The sequence below is a fragment of the Vipera berus genome (assembly GCF_964194415.1).
Source record: "Vipera berus genome assembly, chromosome: 14".
NCBI lineage: Eukaryota > Metazoa > Chordata > Lepidosauria > Squamata > Viperidae > Vipera > Vipera berus.
This window is the reverse complement of record NC_138217.1, coordinates 13,447,269-13,472,551: the sequence shown is the minus strand read 5'-3', so window position 1 is coordinate 13,472,551 and position 25,283 is coordinate 13,447,269. Positions and strand designations below refer to the sequence as shown.

At 47.4% G+C, this 25,283-nt stretch overlaps 3 protein-coding genes across 4 annotated transcripts; 1 reads left to right on the top strand and 2 right to left on the bottom strand.

Moving 5' to 3' along the window:
- Positions 1 to 663: 663 nt before the first annotated feature.
- On the top strand, positions 664 to 9,702 carry TMEM116 (transmembrane protein 116). The gene is made up of 11 exons (XM_081339282.1): positions 664 to 1,258; positions 1,715 to 1,761; positions 2,117 to 2,180; positions 2,930 to 3,070; positions 5,090 to 5,194; positions 6,572 to 6,621; positions 7,241 to 7,324; positions 7,541 to 7,667; positions 8,452 to 8,596; positions 8,809 to 8,882; positions 8,984 to 9,702. The coding sequence occupies exons 1-11, from the start codon at positions 1,190 to 1,192 to the stop codon at positions 9,197 to 9,199; spliced, it is 1,122 nt and encodes a 373-aa protein (XP_081195408.1). The 5' UTR covers positions 664 to 1,189; the 3' UTR covers positions 9,200 to 9,702.
- LOC308674628 (disintegrin and metalloproteinase domain-containing protein 21-like) lies at positions 9,462 to 13,339 on the bottom strand. The gene is made up of 2 exons (XM_081339278.1): positions 10,525 to 13,339; positions 9,462 to 9,670 (listed from the first exon to the last, which is right to left on the bottom strand). The coding sequence occupies exons 1-2, from the start codon at positions 12,585 to 12,587 to the stop codon at positions 9,661 to 9,663; spliced, it is 2,073 nt and encodes a 690-aa protein (XP_081195404.1). The 5' UTR covers positions 12,588 to 13,339; the 3' UTR covers positions 9,462 to 9,660.
- Positions 13,340 to 13,601: 262 nt separating this feature from the next.
- On the bottom strand, positions 13,602 to 24,401 carry MAPKAPK5 (MAPK activated protein kinase 5). 2 transcript variants are annotated; one of them, XM_081339279.1, is made up of 14 exons: positions 23,813 to 24,401; positions 23,203 to 23,276; positions 22,963 to 23,038; positions 21,585 to 21,682; positions 20,970 to 21,078; positions 19,943 to 20,032; positions 19,476 to 19,571; positions 19,290 to 19,370; positions 18,994 to 19,181; positions 18,567 to 18,687; positions 18,082 to 18,212; positions 17,744 to 17,865; positions 17,058 to 17,162; positions 13,602 to 16,559 (listed from the first exon to the last, which is right to left on the bottom strand). In XM_081339279.1, the coding sequence occupies exons 1-14, from the start codon at positions 23,846 to 23,848 to the stop codon at positions 16,465 to 16,467; spliced, it is 1,422 nt and encodes a 473-aa protein (XP_081195405.1). In that variant the 5' UTR covers positions 23,849 to 24,401; the 3' UTR covers positions 13,602 to 16,464. The 2 variants fall into 2 exon arrangements, with proteins under 2 accessions (XP_081195405.1, XP_081195406.1); XM_081339280.1 differs by having other exon boundaries at positions 17,750 to 17,865; positions 23,813 to 24,400.
- Positions 24,402 to 25,283: the final 882 nt, after the last annotated feature.

The window sequence follows — 25,283 nt, the reverse complement described above, 5'->3', positions numbered from 1 at the left end:
CAGTTCCTCACCTTTGCCTTCCAGGTGCCTTGGACGGCAACTCCCATGCTGGCTGGGAATGATTGGTCTGGTTATCCAACTCAGCGCCTCCTCGGTGAAGCTCGCGAAGGAGGTCGTTAAGGTAACCCTTCCACTCCAGGCACCAGCCAGCCAGTTCAAGACTTGGGCTGGGTGGCCACCAAGGGAAGCTAGGTGGTTTTTCCCATGGTTTAGACCAAGGGTGCCTAACCTTGGCTGCTTTAAGGCTTGTGGACTTCAACTCCCAGAATTCCCCAACCAGAAACCTCACCCCACGCCCAATTTAAAAGGAGTTGTGTGTTTTGTTTTGGGTGGTCGTCTTCTGTGGGTTCAGATCAGTAGAAGAGAAGAGATCCAGCTTTTCAATTCGCTCTCACAAACAATCCCTGACCCACAAACACACAGGTCTCTTTGTGGGGCATTCAAAGTGGTTGTGAACTTTACCCATCAGAAGGTGGAGCTGCTGCTTTACCCTCTGGTGGAAACTGCAGGACTGCTGAGTTACATTGGAGTAGCTCCAAATCGAGAATTTGGTAGCAGTTCTTCAGACTCTCCAGAGTTTATTAAAAGGCATCTGCTTCGTGAGAGCTGCAGTTCCCTGTGCTGGTTGCCTGGAGGGGCTAACTTAAACCAGGATTTAAATTGGGGTGGGGAAGCCCCTCCCCTAAAGACGCCTTTGGATCTTACTCTAGAGGAAAGTACTCTGATTAAAAAAGGCGGCGGGGGGGGGGGACGGGAAGCCTCTTTCCTGGCTAATTCTGTCAAAATAATTGGAGTGCCTCGAGCAAAGAGCCCGCCGGAGCTGCCGGGACCTAGACCAGCTGGAAAAGGGGTCCCTTCCCCCTCACCCCCCCCCACACGTCTTCTGTTTTATTTCCTTTCGCATCCCTGCTCTGGTTTTGGTTCTCTCTCTCCCTCATCTCCAGCCCTCCAGGTTTATCTTTTTCTTTATTTCTCCCCTCTCCTCTTTCCCTCCTGGAAACAGACCGGGTGCTGGACCCCTCAGTCCAGCCTGCTCTGCCTCCCACCATCCGCTGCTGGCAACCGGGGCGGGACCAACGAGGTGGAGCGAAGAGGAAGGTGGCAGGCAGGCGGATGGCCAGTCGGCTAGCTGCCTGCCCACGGCTGATCCCGTTGCTGCTGCCTGCAGCTCCTTGCTTGGCTGGCCAGCATGGGCTCCTTCGCCGCTGGGGCTGCTGTTCAGGAGCTCCTGCAGCCCCAGGATTTGGAGAGGGCTCAGGTGAGTCAAGGAAGAACCTGTAGAGATGCTCTAGCAGGTAGGTTTCCCTCCCTTAGCAGGGAGTTGAAGTACACCCATGGCAGACTGTCTGAGGTTGAGAAACACTGGGGTAGAGACTTCGCAGCATCCTGAGAATTTCGCAGCTTGCTCTAAGTCGGCTGCAGTCATTCCTGAGAAGAGACGGTCAGTCCCAGGTCTGGGGTGCAAAGAGGACTAGGATCACAGATTAAAGTAGTCCCTTGGGTAAAAGATGGGCAGTCTAGAGATATGCTGAATAAATACATAAATCAATAAGAGATGGAAAATGCTGCCTGATGCTCCCGAGAGCCCTTCCTGAGCAGAGGGAACGAAGGAGGCGCAGAGGGGACTAAGAGGCCCGGCCATCACGACCTCAAGTGTGGGCTGCGTCCCTCCAGAGGATCTGCCTTACCTAATTTCGCTCTTTTTCCCACCTAGTTTTTCACTGTCATCCACTGGATCCAAGCTGCCACGGCTACTCTGAGGTATTTCGTCCAGCCTTCTCTCTTAAGATATCCTGGGACTAAAAGGGAATCTCCCAGGAGATCAGCCAGGAAATAACCTAGTCGGGGTTTTTAGGAGGGGTTACCAGGTCTATCTCCCTTTTCTGGGACTGCTAAATGCCATGGATGTATATGTGTTATTTGCTTTTGTTGGTCATTCTTGCCTTTTATTTCCAGTCATTCTTGGACTAAAAATGGCTTTGCATTTGTTACAATAAAATGTGCATGTTGTGTTTGTTAAGCGGGAATTTGCTGGGCTAAAGAAGGTTCACATAAGCTCTAAAAACGTATCAAAGCTAACAACTAAGCTCCACCAATCTGCCCCTTCTTTCCACAGCATCATGGGGTCGAGCTCAATTATCGGCTACACCATCTTCCAGAACACCGCCAGATCCCCCGAGGTAAGGGGAATTCTTTTGCTCATGAAAGGCCGTAAGCAAGATGGTGCCTTCTGAACTAAGCGGGGAGGAGCAATGATCTTCATAAGGAATGTTTTGCAGTGTTCAAGTACCTTTCCACTTTGTTACTAAACAAATATTAATTTTAGAAGCTGGGTGGTTGAATCATAATTTACTTTTATTTCAGCAAATGTCTATAGCTGCCCTACAGCCCAGCTAGTATAACCACCAATTTGCAGCACCAAATCAATCTCTCTCTCTCTCTCTCTCTCTCTCTCTCTATCTATCTATCTATCTATCTATCTATCTCTATCTCTATCTATCTCTATCTATCTATCTATCTATCTATCTATCTATCTATCTATCTATCTATCTATCTCTATCTATCTATCTATCTATCTATCTATCTCTATCTATCTATCTCTATCTATCTATCTATCTATCTATCTATCTATCTATCTATCTATCTATCTATCTAACATCTCAGTATTTTTGAATCCTGACAACTTTAGGATAGCCGAGTAGCTGTTTTATTTATTCCCTGTCACTCTCTTCTACTAATACACACTTTGAACTGAAACAGTATATGTGGATATTCTAGAGTTGACAGTGTGTGGTCAATTCTCTTTGCAGTGAGAAAGAGAAACTCAGTCGGTCAGATCATCGTTTCCACCCGTCCTTAGATCTCCAATTTTTGTCCGAATGCAAGGCTACTGGTCAGTGGAGTGACTGTTGCTTTCCTCCTTCCACAGGTGCGTCCTCTTGTCTACCTGAGCCTCTCCGATCTCTCTCTGGGGCTGTGCTGGCTCACGGGGGCCCTTCTGTATAGCAGAGAGGCATCCCACCCAACTGGAGAAGCCGATGCTTGCTACAACTTGCAAGCCACCGGACAGGTGAAGCCTAAGTTGATCTCCAGCTCCTTGGTGGGGTGGAAAGTGTGTAATTTGGAAGTGGGCTCCAAAGGGGGTCTCTGTGCGATACAGCGTGGACTGGTGGACTAGGCGCATAGGGAAGAGGCAATCCAGTTGCTTCCATCTGCTGCCAGTTGCTGAGTCTTTGTGCTTGAAGAGCTTTGGCTGGGGCTGACGTGCCATGTTGACGGGGTAAAAGCTTTAGAGGAGCTAAAGTCAAAGGCATCAAGAACATACAGAGAGGAGAGGCAATTTTTCTCTGGAAGTTTCTCGATAACTTTTCTGAGTTGGATTAAGACTCCAGAATTCTCAGCCAGCATGCCTAAGGTCTGGAAATTCTGGGGTTTGCAGCCCAAACAGAACTGGAGCCTGTTAGAGAAAGTTGTGTGTTTCCCTTTTAATTTGACTATTGGATATATAAAAATCCTGTATTATTAGTAAACTTTTTTTCTTTGCTCTATTGTGACAATGCCAGCTTCTTACAAAGCTACCAACTCTTTTTTTTTTGCTTCCCTCTCCTCACTTTTGTGCATTTTCCTTCGCTTGTGAGGCACGTTTGGGTCCAGGATTATCCTCTTGAGGCCAGGTTACCATTTAATGGTCCTGCTCCTAGAAAGGCAATTCCAAACCACCACAAACCTTGTTTATTTACTGCTGCTTGGTTGCTGTTTCTCCTTGATTCTGTTTGTTAAATGGGTGTATAATCTGTCTTGTAATCTACCCAAAATGTTGATTATTGTGCCAGTTAGCAGCAAAGTTCCTTCCTATTATTGATCCCTTTGAATGTTTACCTTCGGCTGCCTCTCAAGAGAAGTTGGTGTTTGCCTGTTTCACAACATGTGTGCCTTGGCAGGTATATTGGAGAATTTGAAAAAGCCCAGCCAGCTCTCAAGATACAAAACCCATTTGCAAACATTAATGATCAGCAATGAGGCAGTCATTTGGGTTAACAAAGACCCACTTAACCCCCAGATCTACTGGACAGATCAGAGCAGCAAAAAGATTTAATTCAGCTTAATCGACCTCACTCTCTTCCAATATGTTTTGCGTGCTGTCTGGGGACACGAACCACAAAACAAAATCGGGGAAGATAAAGTATACTATTGTGATGTTTTTATAAGGTATTTTAAGCATACTTATTTATAAAATGTCCCAGTATTATTGCAGATAACGTTTGCTTTCCTGGATTAGATTTTGTTTCATCAGTCTTGTAGAATATGATTTATGTAACAAACTAACCTTGATAGGATAAACAAATCCAACATTTTCCACATTTAGTGGATGAAAAACAGAGTGGAAACTGGAAGGGGGGGGGGCCTGCAATGATGTCTTTGGACTTGGGATCCTTTTAAGCACAGAAAAATCATATATGCATTGGGATAGCTTTCCTGAATTAGGCTTTCTTTAAAGAACAAAATAAAACTGTTTATCATGGGAGAATGAAAGTACAAACGTTGTGATTTTGTTTTGTTATTTTGGACCGCTACTTCATGTTTCATCAGCCGTGTTAGGAAATTACATCTTCCTGTTTCTTTGAGTCTCGCCATCTGAAATGGAAAAACCAACTTCACATATGCCTTTAGTGGAGGATTGGCTCCTTCTGGAGCTGTTTATGTTTGGTGACGAAGTCAGAAAATCACAGCCCTACGTACAAATTGTGGGCAGATATATAAAAGGGCAGAACCACACCCAGACGTGAAGGCACATCGTAGCTCGCTCTCTTTGTACAATGATAGTTGTTGTTTTCGGATTTTAGTTCAGTGACAAAATCAAAGCTGCAAAAGGTTACTTTCAACAGCGGAAATATAGAGGAGGTTGGAGAGGAAGCTGGGGGTGGGTGGGTTTGCAGGCACAGGGGCCACCCCTTGCCATCCCCTCCTTACCTCCTCCCCCTTCAACCAACAGCCACGTTCAGATCTCAACTTATTCCAGATTTCCAAAGGCAAATTCGGAGGACCAACAGCCTTTGTTCTTGTTTGTTTGTCTGTTTTGCTTCTCCAGATCTTCTATGTTGCCTCTTTCTTATACACAATTAATTATACCTGGCAGCTTTACATGGATTTGAAAGGGAAATTCAACCAGCACTTACACAGCCAGAGGCCACAGGTAAATGGCGCTTTCATGGTGACTTGAATATCTCTAAGCGTGTTTGTGATGTGGGAAGGAGGTGCTTGAGATCTGCCCACCTTGCACCTGTGGACATCACAGGGTGTGCTGGAGGCCAAACTCCCAACAATTGGGCTGAGCCAGGCAGAAGCCAACAAGGGCAGGACCAAAGTTGACTGGATTGCATGGAAGTCCAAGAAATTGAATCCAGTTGAAAGGATGACTCTGGTGTGGAGGCCGTTGAGATTTGGAGGGCCTTGGATTTACTCCAGAGAAGGCCACACCCTTTCGGCTTTTCGGCCACACCCTTTTCCACTTTGGCTCCCACCTGAACAGGATCAGCAGGTTTTGTGGGTTGCACAAGGCCTTTGTCAATGCCTGCTTGATCAAGAGGACAACAGAAGCAAAGAAAAATGTATGTGTCCTAGACAGAATGGACTCTCGGTCACTTTTTTCAAAAACTTTCAAAAACATTTTGAAATCTCATCTTCAGTGGAAACCCACCACAGACCTTCTCGACCATCAGGGCCAGCCTCTAGGCAGAGGCTCAAAGAAAGAGCTCGCCTCGCCCTTTGAAAACCCTGGCTAATTGCTGGTGTATATTTGGAATAATGTTTGTTCCAGGGGGCCCTTATGAATTGGAAGAGAAAGCACGGCGGCTGTGTTAGTCTGGTCTACATTGCCACCCACTTCATCAGGAGGACAGAACTCATCCTAGAACAGCACATCCTGTCCCCAGACAAAGCTTGTGAGATCACTTCAACCATCTAGTCAATTCCAGCATTCTTTGAAAACTCCATCCTTTAAGGCAGGGCTGTCAAGCCACCAGCCTGCGGGCTGGGTGCGTCATGCCGAGACCGCGCCCACCCCATTGCCGGCAATGGGAAAAAAGGCACGGTACGTCGCAACACATCACGCGACGTTGCGAGGTTGACACCCCTGCTTTAAGGGCTTGAAGAAATGTGTCATAAGATTAGAGTATGCTGTTTGCACGAAAGAAGGATATTTCTTCCCTCTGTGTGTGGATGCATGCGCACATGCCAGTGAAATAAATTATACATCAGGATGTACCAGGTAGAGAATTAACCCTCGATTGGTTCAACACTGGTTCACCTTCAAGTTTTTAAAATTCATTGTTGTAAGCACAGTTTCATTTGAAACTAACACATCAACAATCCCCCATGCTTAAATGCTGAATTTTTAAGAGTCTTCCCCCCCACCCCCAGTTCCCCAAACAACTCCAGGGGAGTATCTGTACACATTTTATTTCCCCTTTTTAAAAAAAAGATCCATTCCGGGTTGTAACTCCTGAATCTTCAGCACAAACCTCAAATTGTGGAGCCAAATCCTGGTGTCTCCTCTTTCCTCCTTTTGTAGGTCTTGAGCTATTCAAATCACCTAGGCCGAGTAGCCATCATTTCCTCTAGGTAAGATGAATCTCCCAAATGCTGCTTGCTTGCTTGATTCGGGAGGAATTGGGGTCGGGGGAGGCAGGGGAGCTTGCTACCTCACTTGGAGAAACCGGTATGAGCGCCCCAGTTTGATAGGGCCAGATTCTTGCTATTTATATTTATTATTAAATTATATATTTATTAAATTTTTATACCGCCCTTCTCCCGAAGGACTCAGGGCGGTGTACAGGGCAATAAATATTAAAAAACAAAGTACAAAAGTTAAAAAACAATTAAATAATTATGCCCGATATATACAATAATTAAAACCATGTTAAAAACCCAACCCCAAACCCATCAAACCAGGCCGGATTGCTCAAATAAGTAAGTTTTTAGATCCCGCCGGAAGGAGCGAAGGTCGGGGGCCATCCGGAGCTCAACTGGCAAGCGGTTCCACAGGTCTGGCGCGCCCACAGAGAACGCCCTCCCCCTGGGGGCCACCAGTCGACATTCTTTGATCGGAGGCACCCTGAGGAGGCCCTCTCTGTGGGAGCGCACTGGACGGAGGGATGCAGCCCCCTGGAAGGTGAGCCGGACTCTTCTTTAGGGCCTCCACGATCTTGACGAGGAGAGTGACCTTTCTTTTCCCTTCCAGCCTCATCCCGATCCTCCTGATGGTGCCTGTTTTGGGACTCGGCAACCACTTCCAGTGTTCTCAGAACTTCACCTCAGAACATGGGTAGGACAATCTGAATCCAGTACCCTTTGCCGGGCATGGAAAGCCAAGGATGGCCTGTATCTGAGCTGAGACTTGGTCCTACGGTGGCCAGTGGCTCCCAGAGGTCTCTTAGCAGAACCAGCCTCTCTTTTCAGAAGACGGTTTTGGGCAGAACCTGACCCTTCAGCAACACCCCCACCCCCCAGGCTCACTCCTTTGTTTCCGTTTGGTCCACAGGTGCCTCCTGTTGCACGTGGAAAACACGCTCGGCACCGGCTCTCAGCAGGGCATCTGTGCCGTGTTGTGTTTGTACAGCACTGGAGTTTTCCTGGTCTCGTTTGTGGCCAGCTTCCTTGCAATTCTGGTAAGAGGCACGCCAAGGGGCGCATCTCCTCCTCTTGCTGAAAATCCTTCAGCACTTATGGGAGGGGGGGCTCAGGAAAGGCCTGAAGCACACAAATCATGCTTCTTTTCCCAACCCTGATGCTTAACATTTGCTGCCTTCCAACTGCTGCCGCATTCCTCGTACGTTAGAGCAAACAGTTTCATAACACTGATTTAATGCATCACATTCTGACCACATGTGGAACTGAGTTTCCACACCCCGGAGTCTTGCTTCCTGAATAAATCTGAGCTTGTTTTTGTTCCCTAATGGTAAACAGATGAACTTCAGAATAAGCAGAGATTCTCCGGGGGGAAAATGCAAGGCGAAACAATAGGAACACTTGAATTGCTGGCCAGGCACATCTTAGATTGGCTGGTTGCTGATTTTAGTTACGCAAGGACTTTGGGATAAATTAGATCAAGAGAGGCTGTCAATGGCCTGATTCACACAAGCCATTATACTACATGACTTTGTTTTGGGTTAAAGCGATGTGGAAACTAACTCCAGTGGTTTGGAAGCCATGGTTTAGGCTTTATTGTCTTGTGCAAGCTCAGTCAGGTGTAGTTTAACCAACAAACCAAGGTTAAGTTATCCATGGCCTGGAGGAATGAATGAACCCAGACCAGGCAAGTGACTAGATTCAGTTCCTCCCAAGAGTTCGAAGTGAAACGGGAACCCCATCCCAGCTTCCTCCATCCACACTCTCCTCCTTCAAGCATGAGCACGTTGCTGAGGCCTTCTTTCGATCTTGCTCCTTCTTTAGAGCTTGCTCATCCGAGCCAGGACGTTGTACAAGCGGTTTGTGAATTCGATGGGCTACGTCGGTGATCAACAGTGGGCAATGCTGAAGGTGGTCGAGCAAGCCGTGATTCTGTACCCCGTGGTGTTTTTTTGCTGCTGGGGGCCAGGTAAGGAAAGACCCAGGGACATTGCTTGCATGGAAAGAGACAGCCCTCCGCATGTCTGTTTGGAAGTGGGTTCTTCCAGATAGCCACTTATTGGAGGCCAGGACCCATCAAAAGTGAATTATTAAAAAAAAAACACAATACGTGCAGAGATGTAGCTGCTAGGCGTATTATATTTATTGTTACTGATCTTCTCCTGTTTCGTCCACCTACAGCCTTTATTCTTGGCCTCGTCAAGCTGGCACGTATGGACAACGCCAGTGTTTACATGGCCCTGTATATTCTAGAGGTAAGCATCTCTTCAGCCATGCACACCCAGAAGAGCCCACGGGCACCTGACAACTCCGGGTTGCAGCCACCTCACTTGAGCATCTTCCCTTCTGCTCTCAGGCCCTGACCGCCTCTTCCCAGGGGTTCCTGAACTGTGTGGTTTACGGCTGGACTCAGCACATGTTCCGCTGTGTGAAACGCAAGGCTTGCTGTGACGTCAACACCCAGACGCCCCTCCTGCGTTCCCAGAAGAGGTTCTATGCCAGCACACTCCCAGCCCATGTCCAGACAGTGGCTAATAAACCCTCCTCTCCTTCAACCACGACGGTGTTATGAACGGGAAGCGGACCCTTTGATCTCTCTCCTTCCACCCCTGTCACGCCACGAGGCTCTGCTCAGCAATGCCAGCTAGACTTTTTAGATCCTGCACAGAGGAAGTTGAACCAATGGCCCTGAAGCTAGCTCGTTCACAGCCTCGCTGGGAAAATACGGCTGTCAAAACGAGTCAGTGGCAGATGGGTGAACTTAAAAAGAGAGTTTGGAAGAGCTTTAAGAGAATTAAAGTCCAACTGGACAAGAAGGAACTGAAAGACTCCTTAAATTTAAATAATCACTATTTATTTGAGGGAAATGAAAATTGGATAGGGTGGAGAGGACTGACTTTTTAGATTGTGTCGTATTTTCCCCATGATAGAGTTTTGCCAGGATCTTCCAAAGAACGGGATCCGGAGTGACTGCAGTGTGGTGTGACCACCCTGGAAATTACCCTTTTTTTTCAGCGCTGCTGGTGGAATATTTTACAGCTTCCTGCCAAACAGTAAAACATAAAAGCAAGCGTATGAATGGATTTATGTTCCTTTAGATTCCAGGATTGCTAAAAAGCACACTTATCTGACTACTGTTTTAACCTACACAGAAATAATGTCCTCTGCTGATCACAACTGACACCAACGTCATGGCTTCCCAAAATCCAACCCCCTCCAAAACCCCTGTCCAAACTGAAAAATCTCAGCTGCACAATTTTATTTTCCTCTTTCAAGGTGTCCCAGGAATCCTTTTCAATCCACCCCTAAGATCCTTCCACCCTCAATGCAGAGATGATTGCGCTGAATAGATGATCTTAGCCAGCATGATTAGAGTTAGATCTTCTTTCGGTGGCACCCGAGGAATGGGAATTTGGGGAGTCCAACACCTTGCTATTCCTTTTCCTGTTGTTTACAACTCAGCAAAGTGTTTTCAATCCTCGCCCTCCCCCTCCCCTTCCCTTCCCTTTCTCAACAGTGGAGAGTACGGCTTTCGATTGGATGTTTTGCGTCGACCCAAATTATCTTGGCACAGCCGTTCGGTTTTTGCTCTCGGTGCCCTTTTTCATCTTGGGAAGTTCTGAAGAATGAATGACCCACTGCTCACTTTAGGATTATGAGATGTTGCACGAAATTATAGGAGGTAATTTTTGGAGTGAATTTCTGTGGGCCTTCTAGGGAGCCCCAACTGGCAGCCTTGCCTTGGTGTCTGTTTTCTGGGGGGGATTCGGTGCTTTGTCCATGGGAGTTTTCCACCACCTCAAAACCGGTCCCAGGAGTTCCCACGCTTTCGGAAGGATCACAAGAATAGCAGCAATAATTAACATGGAAAAAGGAATGACAGTTCCCAGAACGTACTTGGCCAAGGAGTTGCCCCAGGCAATCACAGGAAACCCTCCATCAATGCTCCCTCCGGCACCCCAATGCTTGCAGTTCGGAGGGGCCCATCCACTGTTGCAGTGGCATTTGTGAAGGTTGTTGCAAACGCCTCTGTCTTGGCAGGTTTTCCGTGGGTCACAGCTCGAATTAAGTAGGGCTTTGGGGATGCAGGTGCGATTGATGCACACTTTGTATGGGTCACACATGATGCCGTTAGGAACACTCCCAATGTCCTGGTGATGGATTTCGGCAGGATGCGAAACGCTCCAGCACAGCGTTCCTCGCACTAAATTCTTATGGACCACCATATGGTTCAGGTCAGGCACAGAATTCACATTTACACAGTGTATTCTTCCACACATGCTGTCCTTGGGATGGCATTTCAAATATTCCTTCCTGGAAGGGTCACTGCCACAGTTGCCATAGGAAGTTCCGAGGGTGTTCAGACTGAGGTAGCAACTCTCCGGAGCCCTTTTGGATTGTCCTTTAAAGATTCTGTGGCACAAGAAATCGTAATTCCAGCACCTCTTTTTGTAACAGTAAGAAGAATATTTGCCACAGGGTGTTCCGTCCTGCACATACAAGTCCTTGGGGCACTGCGCAGACTTCCCATCACAGTATTCAGGCAGATCACACTCGCTGACTTTAGGCCGGCAGACGTCTCCTTTAGGGGCAAGCATACATTTTTGGCAACACTTTCCTACCCCACAAATGACATTTCTCTTCAGACGACAATCGGGATTGCAGCAAGGATCATTTATGCATGTGTTTGGCCCCCCACAATCACACTCTTCGCCCTTATCCAGAACGCCGTTCCCACAATGCTGAAATCTGGAAGGTATCTTGGGAACATTTAGCAAGCAATGCAGGAGACCCTGTTCGTGAAGTTCTATGAAATCCAGAATGCTGCAGTTACTGAACCGGTTAACAGAGGCGTGGTACGTGTGCATAATGCAGCTTGCAGACTCACCACAGACACACTGGGAGTCATCGTGACCCAATCCAATATGAGAGGCCAACTCATGAGAAAATCCCCTTGCGAAGCGGGTCGATTGGTTCTGGAGGTAGACTTGGATTCCTGCTGAAAAATGGGGCTCACAAATAGCAGAGTGGTAGGACTTTCCAAAGACATTTTTAAAAGTCTGTTGAAGGAACAAGAAGGCCGTGTCATACACTGTCCTGTTGACCATGCTGGTTGTTCTCCACTTATTGAAATTTTGAAGAACTTTGGTGATGTCTGTAGAAATATCTATTAAGTTCTTTTCAGTCCAGATCTCAAGTCCAACTAGAACAATGTGTGTCTTGAGAGCCTGAAAGGTGGCATCGGCAATGTTCACCACATCCAACACTATGGTTTGCACTCTGCTAACGTTATTTGCTTCTTGGGCAAATAGGTTTTTGTCCACTACAATATACAGTTCAATATATTTGGGGAAATCTTCATACTGGAGATAATTGTACATCGCTCTGGTTCGTCTGTCCCGCAGATTTTTTTCTTCGTTCTTTCTTCTTCCCACTCCCATTTTGAATGATGAGAAAATAGGCTGTGATTCTTCGGAGGGGTAGAGAAGGTGTTGAAAAGCAGGGGAATTCTGCAGAGGCTCAATACTGTATGTTCTTGCACCAATTTTCAACAAACCAGTGAGACCAAGGCAGGTCCTGAGAACTGCAAGCGAATCAAGTATACCTTCAATGTAACCTTGATAGTAGCATTCATTTGGCATGTAGGGATGGCTCTCAACGCGTTCCCCCTTCGAATTATAGGTGAAGATTGGGAAGTTTTCAGCTAGCAAATGCTTTGAGGGTTTGAGTCGGATGACATAATCCCTTGCTGCTGCCTTGATGGCATAAGATATTTCATCCTTCTTTGCCTTCGCTCCTTGGGCTGATAACCGTCTTGGGATTACCACCTCATAAGAGGGATGTGCTGGAGGAAGCAACGAGCTGCAATGGATGGTGGAAAGGGTAAAGACCACCAACACAATCCAGGTTGCCAATGGGAGGAAAAACCAGCGCCCAAGATGTCTACCCGCACTTCTCATGATTCAGCTATGTTGTGTTTCACACATGCTTAGCTCAGAGTGGAGGTGAGATTGATGTGAACGTCCAATGGAAAAAAGTCAAGGGTTCGTTTGTTTTCTGGGGGTCAGTCAATTACTTACTTCAGTTCATTGATGCCCAAAAAAACTGGCTATCACCATCACTTCCTTGAGCCATCAAGATGTTCAAGCAGGTCTTCTTTCTGGCTCTGTGGCCCTCTTTATTTAACATAGAGAGCTAAAACGGAGAGGACACCAGGAAAAGAAGGGACATCTCAAGAGCTTTGGATCCTTCCTCTTCTCAGATGTTCTGGATGAACCTTGCAAAGATCACAGTAGCCAAGAGGCAAGCCAGGAATGAACTCACCACCGATCCAACCGCTTCCCTCCTACAGGTCTTCTCCGTTGGAAGACTCCAGAGGGCAACTGTTTCTCTGGCCTCTTTAAATATGAACATTCCATTTAACCTCCTCCAACAAGAGGCTTCTCAGTGTTACTGAACAGCTAATTTCAGGACTGAATCATGGAGCAGCTATACCTGGATTTTCTCTTTTTATTTAAAATTGGATAGTATGCTTGTTATTTTTCTAATTTCCAGTTCTGTCTTTAAGGATCTAGTCAACTCCTTCTAGCTATTTCATGGCCTTATGAGATGAAATAAAGGGGCTGGCTCATTGTTATTCATGTGGCTCAGGTAATCTATTTTATACCTTCCGTAATTGGCACAGAATTTACACACAAGGCAAGAGACTCCTCTGCACTCACCCATGAAGAAACAGCTACCATGTCCAGTCTTTTGATGTAGACTAAGGAGCTAGCCAACATAGCTCAAGGGCAGAAATTTTATGCAGACAAGCAATGCAAAATCAATTTGAGCTTGCAATTTTACTCTGAAAGAATTGATGGTGTAAGACAACAAAGAAAAAAATGGGTTACCTGCCAACCGATGTTACCTTTAAAAAAAAACAACACCCCAAACTAGTTGAAAAAGACATTAAAAAATCTTGAGACAGAAACTTTGATAAATTTTACTAAAATTATTTTATGTACACCAATGCATAATATTTACATTCATATAATACTGATTTGAAAAACAAAACAGTGATACAACAAAACGCTTAAAAGTGAGGAAAGCAAAAGGAGGATGAGGAAGGCATGACAGAACCTAACAGCGGAAGGTTGGCTACGCTGTGGCTGAAAACATACATGCACAACGCCATTCCCGGCCTCAAAACATTTTCTCGTGGATTCTGTCTCCAAGGATCAACATCATTAGGGGATTCGCCCATCGTAAGCAAGAGTGCTGATTTTTCCTTCCACAGGTACAAGAAAGAAATTAAGATGGAAATGAATATGAAAAGCTTCACAAGGGAAGCCCAGGAACATCCGTTTCCAGGACCACCGCCGTGTTTTTATAAAAGATGCCCTTTTTCCCACTCTCAAAGGAAAAGTGGTTTCTGACGACCACAGCTATTCTCTACAGCAACCTTCCCAAAGCAGAGGCTCTCCAAAACCATTGGACTACAATGCCCAACCCCCAACGATGAGAGCTGTAGCCCCAACACATCTGGAGGCATTCAAGTCGGGGAAAGCTAATATATTTACAGCATCGTGCAGAACTATCGCAAAGGTGGAAAGTCAGAACCGATACATCGTTCGGGGGGACACGACTCCCATCCATTCGCCTCCTGCCGTATTCCACCCCGTAACCACCCTGGCAGATTATTCACATCTTGCCTAAAGATTCCTCTTTAGCCCACTCAGCAGAGACAGCAAAAACTGAGACAGGCACTTCTCAGAGGCCAATCGCAGAGCTGTCAATGTTGTTAGGAGAGAAAGACACCCCGTTTCTTCCAAGGTGGCAATCCAGGCCCTCCTTTTGAGTAGAGCTAGTAGTACACACAAGGGATGCAAAGAATAATTGATCTAAAGAGCCCAGCCCCTGAGCCACATCCAAATGAGTAATGGTGGCAGGCAAAGAGAGAAGTAAAAAATAATCTCAAAAAATTCCCCAGGATAGTCAAAGAAAAATTAAATAAAACTAAACCGCATCCAAAAAATGAAACTGGTTGGGGGGGCATCTTCTGGGAGCAGCTATTTGTGGATCCAGCCCCTTCCCATAGAAAGCAGAGGCCACCAGGGAATCCTTGGGGTGGCCGATCCTTCCAGCTGAGGAAACTGAGGCAAGGCCAGTATGTCTTGCATATAGTACTTCTACAAAAAGGAGTCAAATACGCCCTTAAAAGCTTCCCACAAGTCAGAGGAAACGGAGAAACAGAAGCCTCAAGGAAAAGGCTCATGAAATATTTTCCAAGCCAGGAATGCCATTTGCTGCACAAAAGCCAAATGCCACCTCACGGGCATCCTTGTGTGTGCAGAAGAATCTTCGCCAATAGAAGAAATTAATCGCAGCAGGAAATTATTGACAAGCTGGTGCTAAACGTGAGCTCACTTTGGCCTTCTGCAGAGCGTGAAAAACATCTTCCTATTTCTGCAGGTTTTTTTTATCTGGCCGAGGACTTTGTTTCTCCAGATTAAAAGGCTCCTTCTCTGGTGCGGCTTCATTTATCCCCGTGAGCATCTCCAAAAAAAATGTCCCCGTCCTGTTTCTCAATGCGTTCTCTTTGTAGGTCTGCAGATGCGAAGTCTTGAGATTATCAACTGCACTAGCACTAGACAGATTCCGGCTTTCCGGATGTAGTTTAGCCCTAACAGCCCTCCTAGCGGCAAAAACCTCCTGTGCTTCCTGTTAAAAACTAAAGGGGCTAAAACCAAACCTAAAGCCAGACACTTGCAGGCCTTCCCATCAAATGGTTCTCAATAAAAACTGCAGGGATGCAACCAGCAGCCGTAATACGCAAAGTCCACAAGACAGCATTTGAGGGATGGGCCCAGAGAGCAGAAACAGAAGCCGGCCAAGGCTGACATGGCTCAGGAAGGATAAAAAAAAACCAACCACATTGCCCCAGAGATAGCAAACCACAGAATCGTGGTGGCCAATGAGGAGCCCACATAGAACCTTAGATTGGCATTTCGGCGGCCCCAGGACGCAGGGAACGGTACCAATGTAGTTCTGTGGGACTGCCCCCAGGCTTCAAAAGCAAATCGGTTGTCAGAACACTCGAAACAGGTCCAGCTCTCTCTCGGCTGAACTGGTGAAAACCCACAAGCCACCATTTGTGTCCTCCCTTCGCTTCGCGGTACAAAGCAATAGGAAAAGGCAACCCTGGGTACAAGAAAAAGGGTCTCAAGGTCCAGAAACACAGGGCTATTTTGTAGTAATCACAACTTTTTATAGGGCTGCCGTGAATCAGCAGGCAGCTGCGTAGCCCATACGCCTCTGGCTGGTTTCTTCAAGTAATTTATTGAGATGAAGGCCAAGGGAGACCCCAGAACTGAGCTGGTACACACCCCTATGACAGGCAGCTGGAGGGAGATTGCCTCATCTGGATATTCAGGCCAACACAATTCACCATTTGCCCCATTTAAAATCATGAAGGGGTATGTAAAAATCATGTAATATATAATATATATGTATATATATGTATATATATATAATTTTGAGGAACTGAGTTTCTTAAAAAAATATTACAGTACCAATGATTCTCATTATCTACATCTATACAGCATTTCTCAAGCTGTGGAAATTTAATGAAATAATTATGACTTATTAATTTACATAAAAATACTTTTTACAGTTTACAGCAGCCTTCCCCAGCTGGGTGCTTTCCACCGTTATCATCCCAAACCAGAACATCTGGGAAGGCGCCCGGTTGGGCAAGGCTGCTTTAACAGATAATTCACAAAATGGTCTTTTTAAAAAAAAAACACAAAACGGGCGAGTGTGTGTGTGTGATTGGATAAGAACAAGCAGCTCCAGCTACTGCGACTCGTGAGAAGTTGTCTGCTCTTCAATAACTTGCTTCACTATTTCTGCCAGTTTTAGCCGGTCCACTTTGTCTGTGAACCCTCTGCCTAAAAACAGAAATGGTCAGAAAAAAAGAAATCTCGTCAGATACACTTCTTGTGCAGGGCCAGAAGGCAGGCAGAAAAGAGAGGCGTGGGGATCCCAAACAGAACTCCGGGTGGAAAGGGACCTTTCGGAACCGGTTAGCTTCCCAATCCACCATAAAAGCCGGCAGAGCTCTAGAAAGACAGCAGAGTAGCAACAGGTGTCCTGAAGGCCGAAGTTTGCTCCGGTTTACAAAACTAAAGCTACTCTGAGGCCTCTTTCTCCAGCACCTGGGCAATTCCAGAATGCAGGTAGTCCTCAAAATACGACCAGAAACGACCCCAGAATTTAGGTTGCTAAGTGAGACATTTGCCCCATTTTGCGACTCCCCACAACCGGAGGGGAAACTCGATTTCCTAAAAAAAAAAAACCTCTTGATTGCTATGTTTTCATAAGCACCCTTTTCAGGATGAGGGGAGAGGAGAGACTTAATTCAGCCGAAAAAGAACGGCGATACTCACCATTCCAGCTAAAAGTCTGCAGAGTGTCTCTGAGTAATTTACATTCCCGGTTATACTTCCAAGCTTCCTGCATAACTTCATTCAGTTTCTCATCTTCGTTTTCTCCTGGTCCAGAACGGGGGGGGGGGGGGGGGGAAACAAAACTCTCCTGAGCATTCTAAGACTTTTTATTGTCAAACTGGAGTTATTTGAAAATAATTAAAGTTGAATTTTAGTCTGTGGGGTCAGCTGTCCAAATCAATGCTGAAGGGAGGTTGGAGAGAGAAAGACGAGGGATTTAGATTTAGGCAGTGGTTTTCCTGCCCCTTTTTCCAATACTCTGAGACAAACGTTCTTCCTCTCAGGCAACTTAAATCCTTCGAACCAAAGAACGGGGCACTAAACGTCAAACTGGGCATTAAAAAAGGACTTTGCTTGCAAGATATCATCTCGTACCTTTCCTTGACCCCTGGGAACCCCCTCAAAATCTAGCAAGAACAATAGCAGGAACAAAAAGCAGCAGTTCATCATTTTAAGTCAAAAACAGAGTAGGGGATCTTGGTCTGTTAATCGAGAGGAAGAGTAGGACTTTTGATTTCCAGATCTTTCTGGCTCTTTTGCCGGAGAAAAGGCGAAAAGGACTGCGAGTGCACCATCCACGCCCCGCACCCTCGCCCCTAAAAACGTCTCGTCTTAGAATCTGCCACCTTTACCAGCCTGTGGCAGGATGCATTGAGCAATCACATCCCGTAGCTTCTCCAGAGCAACGTTGGAGTCCTTGCTGCTGTTCTCAGGGTCATGGATGTACACGGTTTCCTTTGGTTTCGTTCTGCAAGGACAGAGAGAAACGTCAATTGTGCTACCGCGACTAACACAGCAAGTTAAGGGACAACCTCCTCACAGTTCGTCTTCTGAACAACATTAGCCTGCGCTAAAAGAGAAGCAGGGAAGGGTTGGGGCGTGTCCTGGCCAGGCTAAATATTTTCTCCACCCACCATTATTTTTCATCCTTCCCACCACCACGAGAAGCTCCTCGAACACTCACCCCAGCAGTTTCCTTTTGCGCAGAATCGGGTTGTTGACCGAGTGCAGGGGCTTGAGGCTCACTTTGAGATCCTGTATTCTCATGTTTGCCAGTTGCTCTGCGTGTGCCTGCTGGATCCCGGCAACCATGGCCTGTTACAATTGGAGAGGAGAAGTTAATAGCGGAGGTTTTCAACCCGTGGTGCAGGAGGAAGGATGGGCTTGAGCACAAGACACAGACCACCTCAGGGACCGAGAACATCTTCCGAAGGGAAGAAAAACCAGCTGGAGAGCATCAGCTGGAAAACCAGAGGATGGGGTTAACATTTGCAAAGTCTTTGACTGCAACGGATCCCACTCCCCAGGCCCCTCCTTAAAAAAGCATCAGGTGAGGATTGAGGTGGACCTCTAGACCGTCACCCCCAAGAAGGGAAGCTCGACTAGACGGTCAGCTCCCCTGCATACTAAACAAACCACTTCTTTGCAAATAAGCCATTTCACAAGAACCTTGTCCATCATTAGTTGGGCAGAAGGCAAAATGTTATCGAGCGCCTCGGTTGAGTTGAGCCATGGGTGATCCAGAACGCCTTCTGTTGTCAGTCTCTCTTCTGGCTTCACCTTCAGCAGCCTAAGTATTTTCAAGAAACAAACCCATCACTCAGTTGACCCTTTAAGGCGGGGGTCCCACCCTTGGCCTCTTTAAGACCTGTGGACTTCAACTCCCAGAATTCCCCAGTCAGCCAAGCTGGGAATTGAAACCCACAGGTCTTAAAGGTGGCCACGGTTGGACACCCCTGCTTTAGGCTCCCAGACACTTTTCACTGACTGCGACCATTTGGCGGACAGCAGAGAGAGGCCGAAAGCCCTGCTAGCCACTGGCCCGGCTGCCTGCAGAAGAAGACGGAGCGAAGAGGCAAAGGCGCCCAGGACCTACTTGCGCACGATGTCTTTTGCCATTTCTGAGATTTGGCTCCACTCTTCCTCCGGGAACTCAAAGCTCCCCGTCATGATCTTTTTCCTCATGTCCTTCGGAATCGTCCGGCTGTGATGTTTCGAGTAGAAGGGTGGATACCCACACAGCATCACGTAAATGATGACACCCAGGGACCATAAGTCACAGCTCTGACAGGAAGGGGAAAAAATGGAATACTGATGTCTAATAGAGAGGAAAATCCACTCTGCGTAACTGAGGCAGAGCCAGCCAAGCGCATTGGGGTGCCAGAGGCCTACCTTGTTGTAAGTGTATGGGGTTGGTGAGGTAGGGATAATACCACACTTTTCTTTCTGATGCCGTCTTTGTGCTTCCAGGACCTGTTGGGCAAAGAGGAAACAACCACCAGCAATCTTAGATCTAACTGCACAGGGGCTCGAGAGCCATGAAAAGACGCCGGCCAGCCCCAGGAAGAAAGGCCTTACCTGAGGTGCTACGTAATAAGGAGTGAACTGTGGTGTCATCAAGTCACCTTGGTCGATCTTGGCAAACCCAAAGTCACAGAGCTTCACAGGAGCATCCTAGAGCAAGCAACAAGCTGCTTAGGTGAAATGTGTCAGCGTCAGAACACGGAGCACACACCCTCTCAGAAATATCTCTGGGGCTGCTGAAGGAAGGGAAAGAGATACCAGAGCAAGAGAATCAAAACAGAAGGAGGCCAGGGGGATGAACGGCACAGGACCGGAGAGCTGGGGAAGGAGAGAATCCTGGCCTGAAGCAGCAAGGAAAGAGCCTCCAATGGGCTGGAGGGAAGAAGCCAGCCTTTCCTGCAGGCCAACGGCTGGGAGAAAACCAGAGAGGAAAGGCAACTGTGATGCTAGCACTGATCAAATAGCGGGGGGAAAACAAATAAACCCAACCCAGCATCCAGGCCAATCAACATCCACCTTACCAAAGAATTATCTTTGAAAAGAAGATTTTCAGGTTTAAGGTCTCGATGGGCGATGTTTAAAGAATGACAGTGCTGCAAAGCCAAAGCGATCTGGAAGGAAAAAAAACAAAACACAGGGCATCAGAAGATGGTCACAGAACCTCTCTGGAGACGTTGACGGGCCCCTCTGGGCCGGCTGCTTCTACGTGGTCTGGCTGATTCCACATCCAATCCACGGTGAGCCTGCTCGGGATATTTTCTTCCTTTCTGGCTCTACCATAGTTCTTGTGGAGCTATGTTATTTCGCTGCGCAGGAGCAGGTAGGAAGTGAGCTTAAACTGTACAAAGCTCAACTTAAGTCACTGCGAGGAAAAGGGCCCTTTTTCTCTTGGCAACTTTCAGCTGGGATTTTAAGCCGGTGGGTTTTAGCAATCCTGGAGTGGGGAGGAAACCCATTAAAATAGTTGGCTTGCACAAGGAGGGACTGGCTGCGCCTTGGCCTAAACCTTGGGCTAAACCAACCACCCAGAGCCACACGATCATCAGAAGAGCTGAACGGTGACGCCTGTAACTATGGAATGTGCTCGAATGCAGCTCGAGGGCAGGAAAGACAGGCATGTAGAGAACCTAACACGAAACGACAGACACCCCACAATCTCAGCTAATGCACATCTCTTTTTCATTCTTAAGAGCAAAGAAGTTGTACACCTGAACAAATGTGGACGAACCGTAACATGGTTTTCCTGGGCAATTCAATCAATACCTCCTGAGGCAGCATAGGAGCACCCTCACGTTTCCCCCACCCACTTTTATATTTAAAAGGAAACGATGATGCTCCTCGGCTGTCAAAACCTGGGAAACAAATGTTGAGATTATAACAAATACGATAATCTTTTGAGAGGGCCAGACATTACTTTTTTTATTTTAAAGCTTGCCTCTTCCCAATCCATCTCTTGGAGTTTATTTTTTGTTTTACGGTTCTTTTCTCCCATATTGTTTGCTTATACAAGGGCAGAACAGGGAGGTCTGTGGGAGGGTTAAAACTTGCCTGCTTTGTTACTTCGCTTGCTTGTTTCTCAGTAAAGTGCCGATGTTGGCTGATTCTGTGAAATAGCTCACCCCCTTCCATCATCTCCATTACAATTAGCAGTCGAGACCTGGTTTTAAAAGAATTCCAGTTTGTTACATGGATAAAAAAAATATCAAGATGTTAAGAAAAACCTCTGCCCCGGAGCGCTATTCTTGTAATTAAATAGACCCAGGAAATGTTCTGCAGAAGCTGTACTGTTCAGGACAACTTAAAGAAAAAGCAGCACAATGGTTTTGCAATTTAAAACTAAGGGCCACAAATATGTCACTGAAACAATACCATTTTTAAAAAAAGAAAGCCACCATTCTCCCCCTCCTAGGAAAAACAGTGGCTTGTTGTACTCTCTGTGGTCACGACTACAGCCAAAGCCAAAACCACAGTCCAACCCCATATTTATTTCTGTGTCTTTCCTCATTTTTCCTTCCAGGCATTCTGCAGTAACCTTTTTTGTGTAATAGCTTTTTGAGGTAGTCTGTGGGAAGAGATGTCTTACATGTAAAACAGAAATACTATTTTTGTGGTGAAGCGCAAAAAAGAATGCCGTGGCACCAGAAGGAACCTGCACCATCTTACCTTGGACTGGACTCATGGGGGAACTGTACACTGTTCGCGTAGACTTCAATAATCTGGACAATGTTGGGGTGTGCCGCACACATCATGTGAAGTCGGACCTGGTGTAAAATGGGAGAAAACCCACTGAATCCCCATGGCCTTTGGTCTCAGCTCTCAAAATACTCCTGTCTCTTACATGACAGAAATCAAAAGCATCTCTAGATAGCTATTCATAAGAAGGAAAGGACAACAGAATTAAGGTCAACTTGGGATTTTTCCCCCAGAACTGCCTGCCTGAAAGAGATACCATTTCAGATATTTGGCAACCAAGAGAACTTTCTGAGCCAGAAAGGAATTCAATCTTCCCAGATGGTCATGTGGTCGTGAGATCTGAGATCTTGTCTTTTTAAACTGGGTTGTAAAACAAAACCCGGAGTATAAAACTCACAGCCTGGGCAAAAGTTCAGGCAAGAAACAAGTTGCAATGGGAGAAGAAATTCAGAGGAAGAGGGCTCGGCTGCAGGTGAAAGCACAGAGATTTAAGTTAAGTAAAAGGTCAACATCAAGCACCACCCCCAGGAAAGTGGAACGGAGTTGATTGAGTGCTTTGGGCACAAAACTAACCGGTTTGCCAGGGGCCTCTCCTGTTTCCTTTGGACAAGTCAGATTCAGCAGAACTGGAAAAGGCCAGATTTTTCTAGCTCCACTACACTGAAGCCTAACAAGGCAAAATGGAATTTTCTAATTTTCTAATAATGCAAAAGGGCTACTCTGGATGGCATCATCAAAACAAGCCCCAAATTCATCCACACGCCAGCACCAGCTGACAAATGTCACAGGAGCAGACCTGTTCTTATGTTCACTCTGTCCCATCTCTCGCTGACATTAAGGGGACTCTCAGGAGGTTTCTGGCATTGGCTGAAAAAGCCTGCCCTGGACTGGAAGATAGGAAATCAATATTTTTATCCAAGCAAGATGACAAGTCGCTTGGTGTTATATCGGTATCTTCAATAAATAAATAAAAACCAAGCTATCAGCGACTTTCTGGGCTCAGTTTTACAGTGAGCTTTTCCTAAGCAAATCCTTCCAAAGATGCTCCTGCATGTACTTAGGTTTGTTTATCTTTTGCGACTTAGTTTAACAGCTACGTGCAAGGCCAGGATTCATGACAAGGTATTGTGCTATCAGGTTTTTGTCAGACATTCACCGCGGCTTCTTTTATGCTTTGCAACAATATTTCAGTATTCGGAATATTGTGTTTCATTGGTTTAAAATGGTCAGCCACTTTGTCTAGTTCAGGGGTGTCCAACCTTGCACCTTTAAGACCTGTGGACTTCAACTCCCAGAATTCCAGAGCCAGCCAAAGTTCCAAAACTTTTCCATAAATAGAGTACTGTACCTCATTTCTCGCTTTTGGGCGATCAAGAAGGATTTTCAGTGCAAACCGTTCTTGAGACGATTTTTTGATGCAGACTCTGTACAGGCAGGAGTGAAAAATTAATTAGTGGGAGTCTGTGGAAGACTTTGACATATGACTGCATTTATTGCCTGATAACAAACATCAAGGAAAGTGTGTCCCAATCCAACCTTTGATTTTTATTCACGGCAAACCCAAACCAATATATAAAGATTTTTATACCTTACTGGGCCGCTGATTCCAGCTCCCAGCTTCTGAGTCCAGTTAATGTGGTAGTCTTCCAAAATAGAAGTTTCCTATTTGTTTTTCAAAGGAGAGGAAAAAAGTGAAAGGCTGGTGGTCCCAGATAAGAAGTCCCACCTGTAGTAGTTTAACCATCGCTTTAAAACCAAGAGGCTGGCAGCAGTGTGGAGTTCTGTGGATCACAGCCTGGGCTCCTGGATTACAAAGCTCATCATCCTCAGCTCCAGGGGTCATAAATTCGGACAAGAATAGCAACCCCCCAAATCATTTGATCCCTCAGCTGGTCTTACAGGAATTGGGGTCTCGGTGCCAGCTGAGGATGAGATGAACTGTAGTCCAAGACAAGGGCGCTGCCTGGGGGTGATGGGAGCTATCCTAGAGGCCACCAACCAGGGCCAGGACCATTCTTTGAACTGGGGATGATGGTAGCGGTACTCCAACTCAAGAGAGGCAAGGCTGGGGATGATGGGGGGTGTAATTCACCCCCTCCAGCGGCCACCAGCCCCAGGGTTTGTGATGTCCTCAGGTGAGGCAGTCAGAGAACCCCGGTGGGGTGATTCTGCACGTGCTCAGAGGGCCCCTCGCCTACCTTGATCATCCTCTCCGCGTCGGGCTCCTCCGACATCCTCCTCCTCCGCCGCCGCCGCCGCCTCAGGCCCGGCTCGGGGGGCTCGGGGGGCGCGCAGGGGGGGCTAGGCGGGGCGCCGCCCCTCCAAGTCGGAGTCGTCGGCGTCGTTGTCCCCGCTGCCTCCACTACCGTCGCCGCTGCCGCCTCCCCCTTCGCCGCCGCCACCGCCGCCACCGCCTCCGCCGGGCTGCCGCCTCATCCCCGCCCAGCAGCCGAGTAAGGGGAGCGGAACAACGGGGAAGCGGAGGCCCGGGAGCCCTCTTCTCGCGGCCGGGAAGAGAGAGGCCGCGGGCGGCGGGAGGAACGGGCCGCAGCCGCCTCAGCCCGGCCGCCGGGGCTCGACTGACGCGGGGCAGCCGCCAGCCATGGCCACTGCTTCGCCCCCGCCTCGGACAGCCCCGCCTGATTCGGGAAGGGCGGCCGCCGCGCTCGCCGCAGCCGCGGCCTGCCCGGATCCTCTGGTCTCCGAGCGGTCTTGACGGGCAAGCGGCGCGGGGTCGATGCCGACGGGAGCTTCGCCGCTGCCGAGGCTCTCGGGGAAGAAAGCGGTCAGGCGGCTGTCCGGGGCAGCCCCGTGCCTACACGCGACGCCCTGCCTCGGAGGCCCCTCCCTCTTTTCTTCTCTTTCTCCAGTTAAGGCTCCCTCGGGGGCCCCCGGGGCTTTCTTCGCCGGAGCCGCGCCTCCTAATGACGTCACGAACGGGGTTATCTGAGGGAAGGAGACAGCCCTTGGCTCGTCCGAGGGAAGGGCGGGGCTTTCACGGGGCAGGGAAACCCTCGCTCCGTTCCGGGCACGCCCCTTCGCTGTTGTGGTTGGAGGGCGTTTCTCCACCTCTCGCGAGACCTCGAGCGTGGCAGGACGAAGGGGTACTGCTGTCAGGTTGGTCGCCATTTTGGGAAAAGGCCATTTGACTGACAGGGGAAACTTTAATTTCAGGTGGGATATTTTTCAGGTAGGATTAATTAATATCCTTCCTCCAATAACCAGCAAAGCCGCCAATATCGCCGAGATGTGTGTCAAAAGCGGGGCCTTAATTTCCCCTCGGAGTTTGGCTCTTTTCGGAACATCTGGAATATTTTTAGTTCTGTTCCATCTTTTTCCCCCCCTATAATTGCACATCTTTTTAAACACCGTGCTAGTTTCTGAGGGGAGTGAGTGAGAATCTAACTTTCTGGCCTTTAAGACTTTGGTGCTTGGATATATTAAGACTCCCTACTCGTGTGCATTTTTTATTTTTTTTAATAGCACATATCGAGGAAGCAAACGATCAAAACTTGATTTAGATAAATCAGGGCAGAAAACAGCTTTTCCTAACCTTGTGGAGCTTAAGATGTGTGGACCTCGCACTCCCAGAATTCTTAGCAGGCTGGGGGATTCTGGGAGCCGAAAGCCAGACATCTTTAAAAAGCGACAAGGCTGGGAAACATGGGC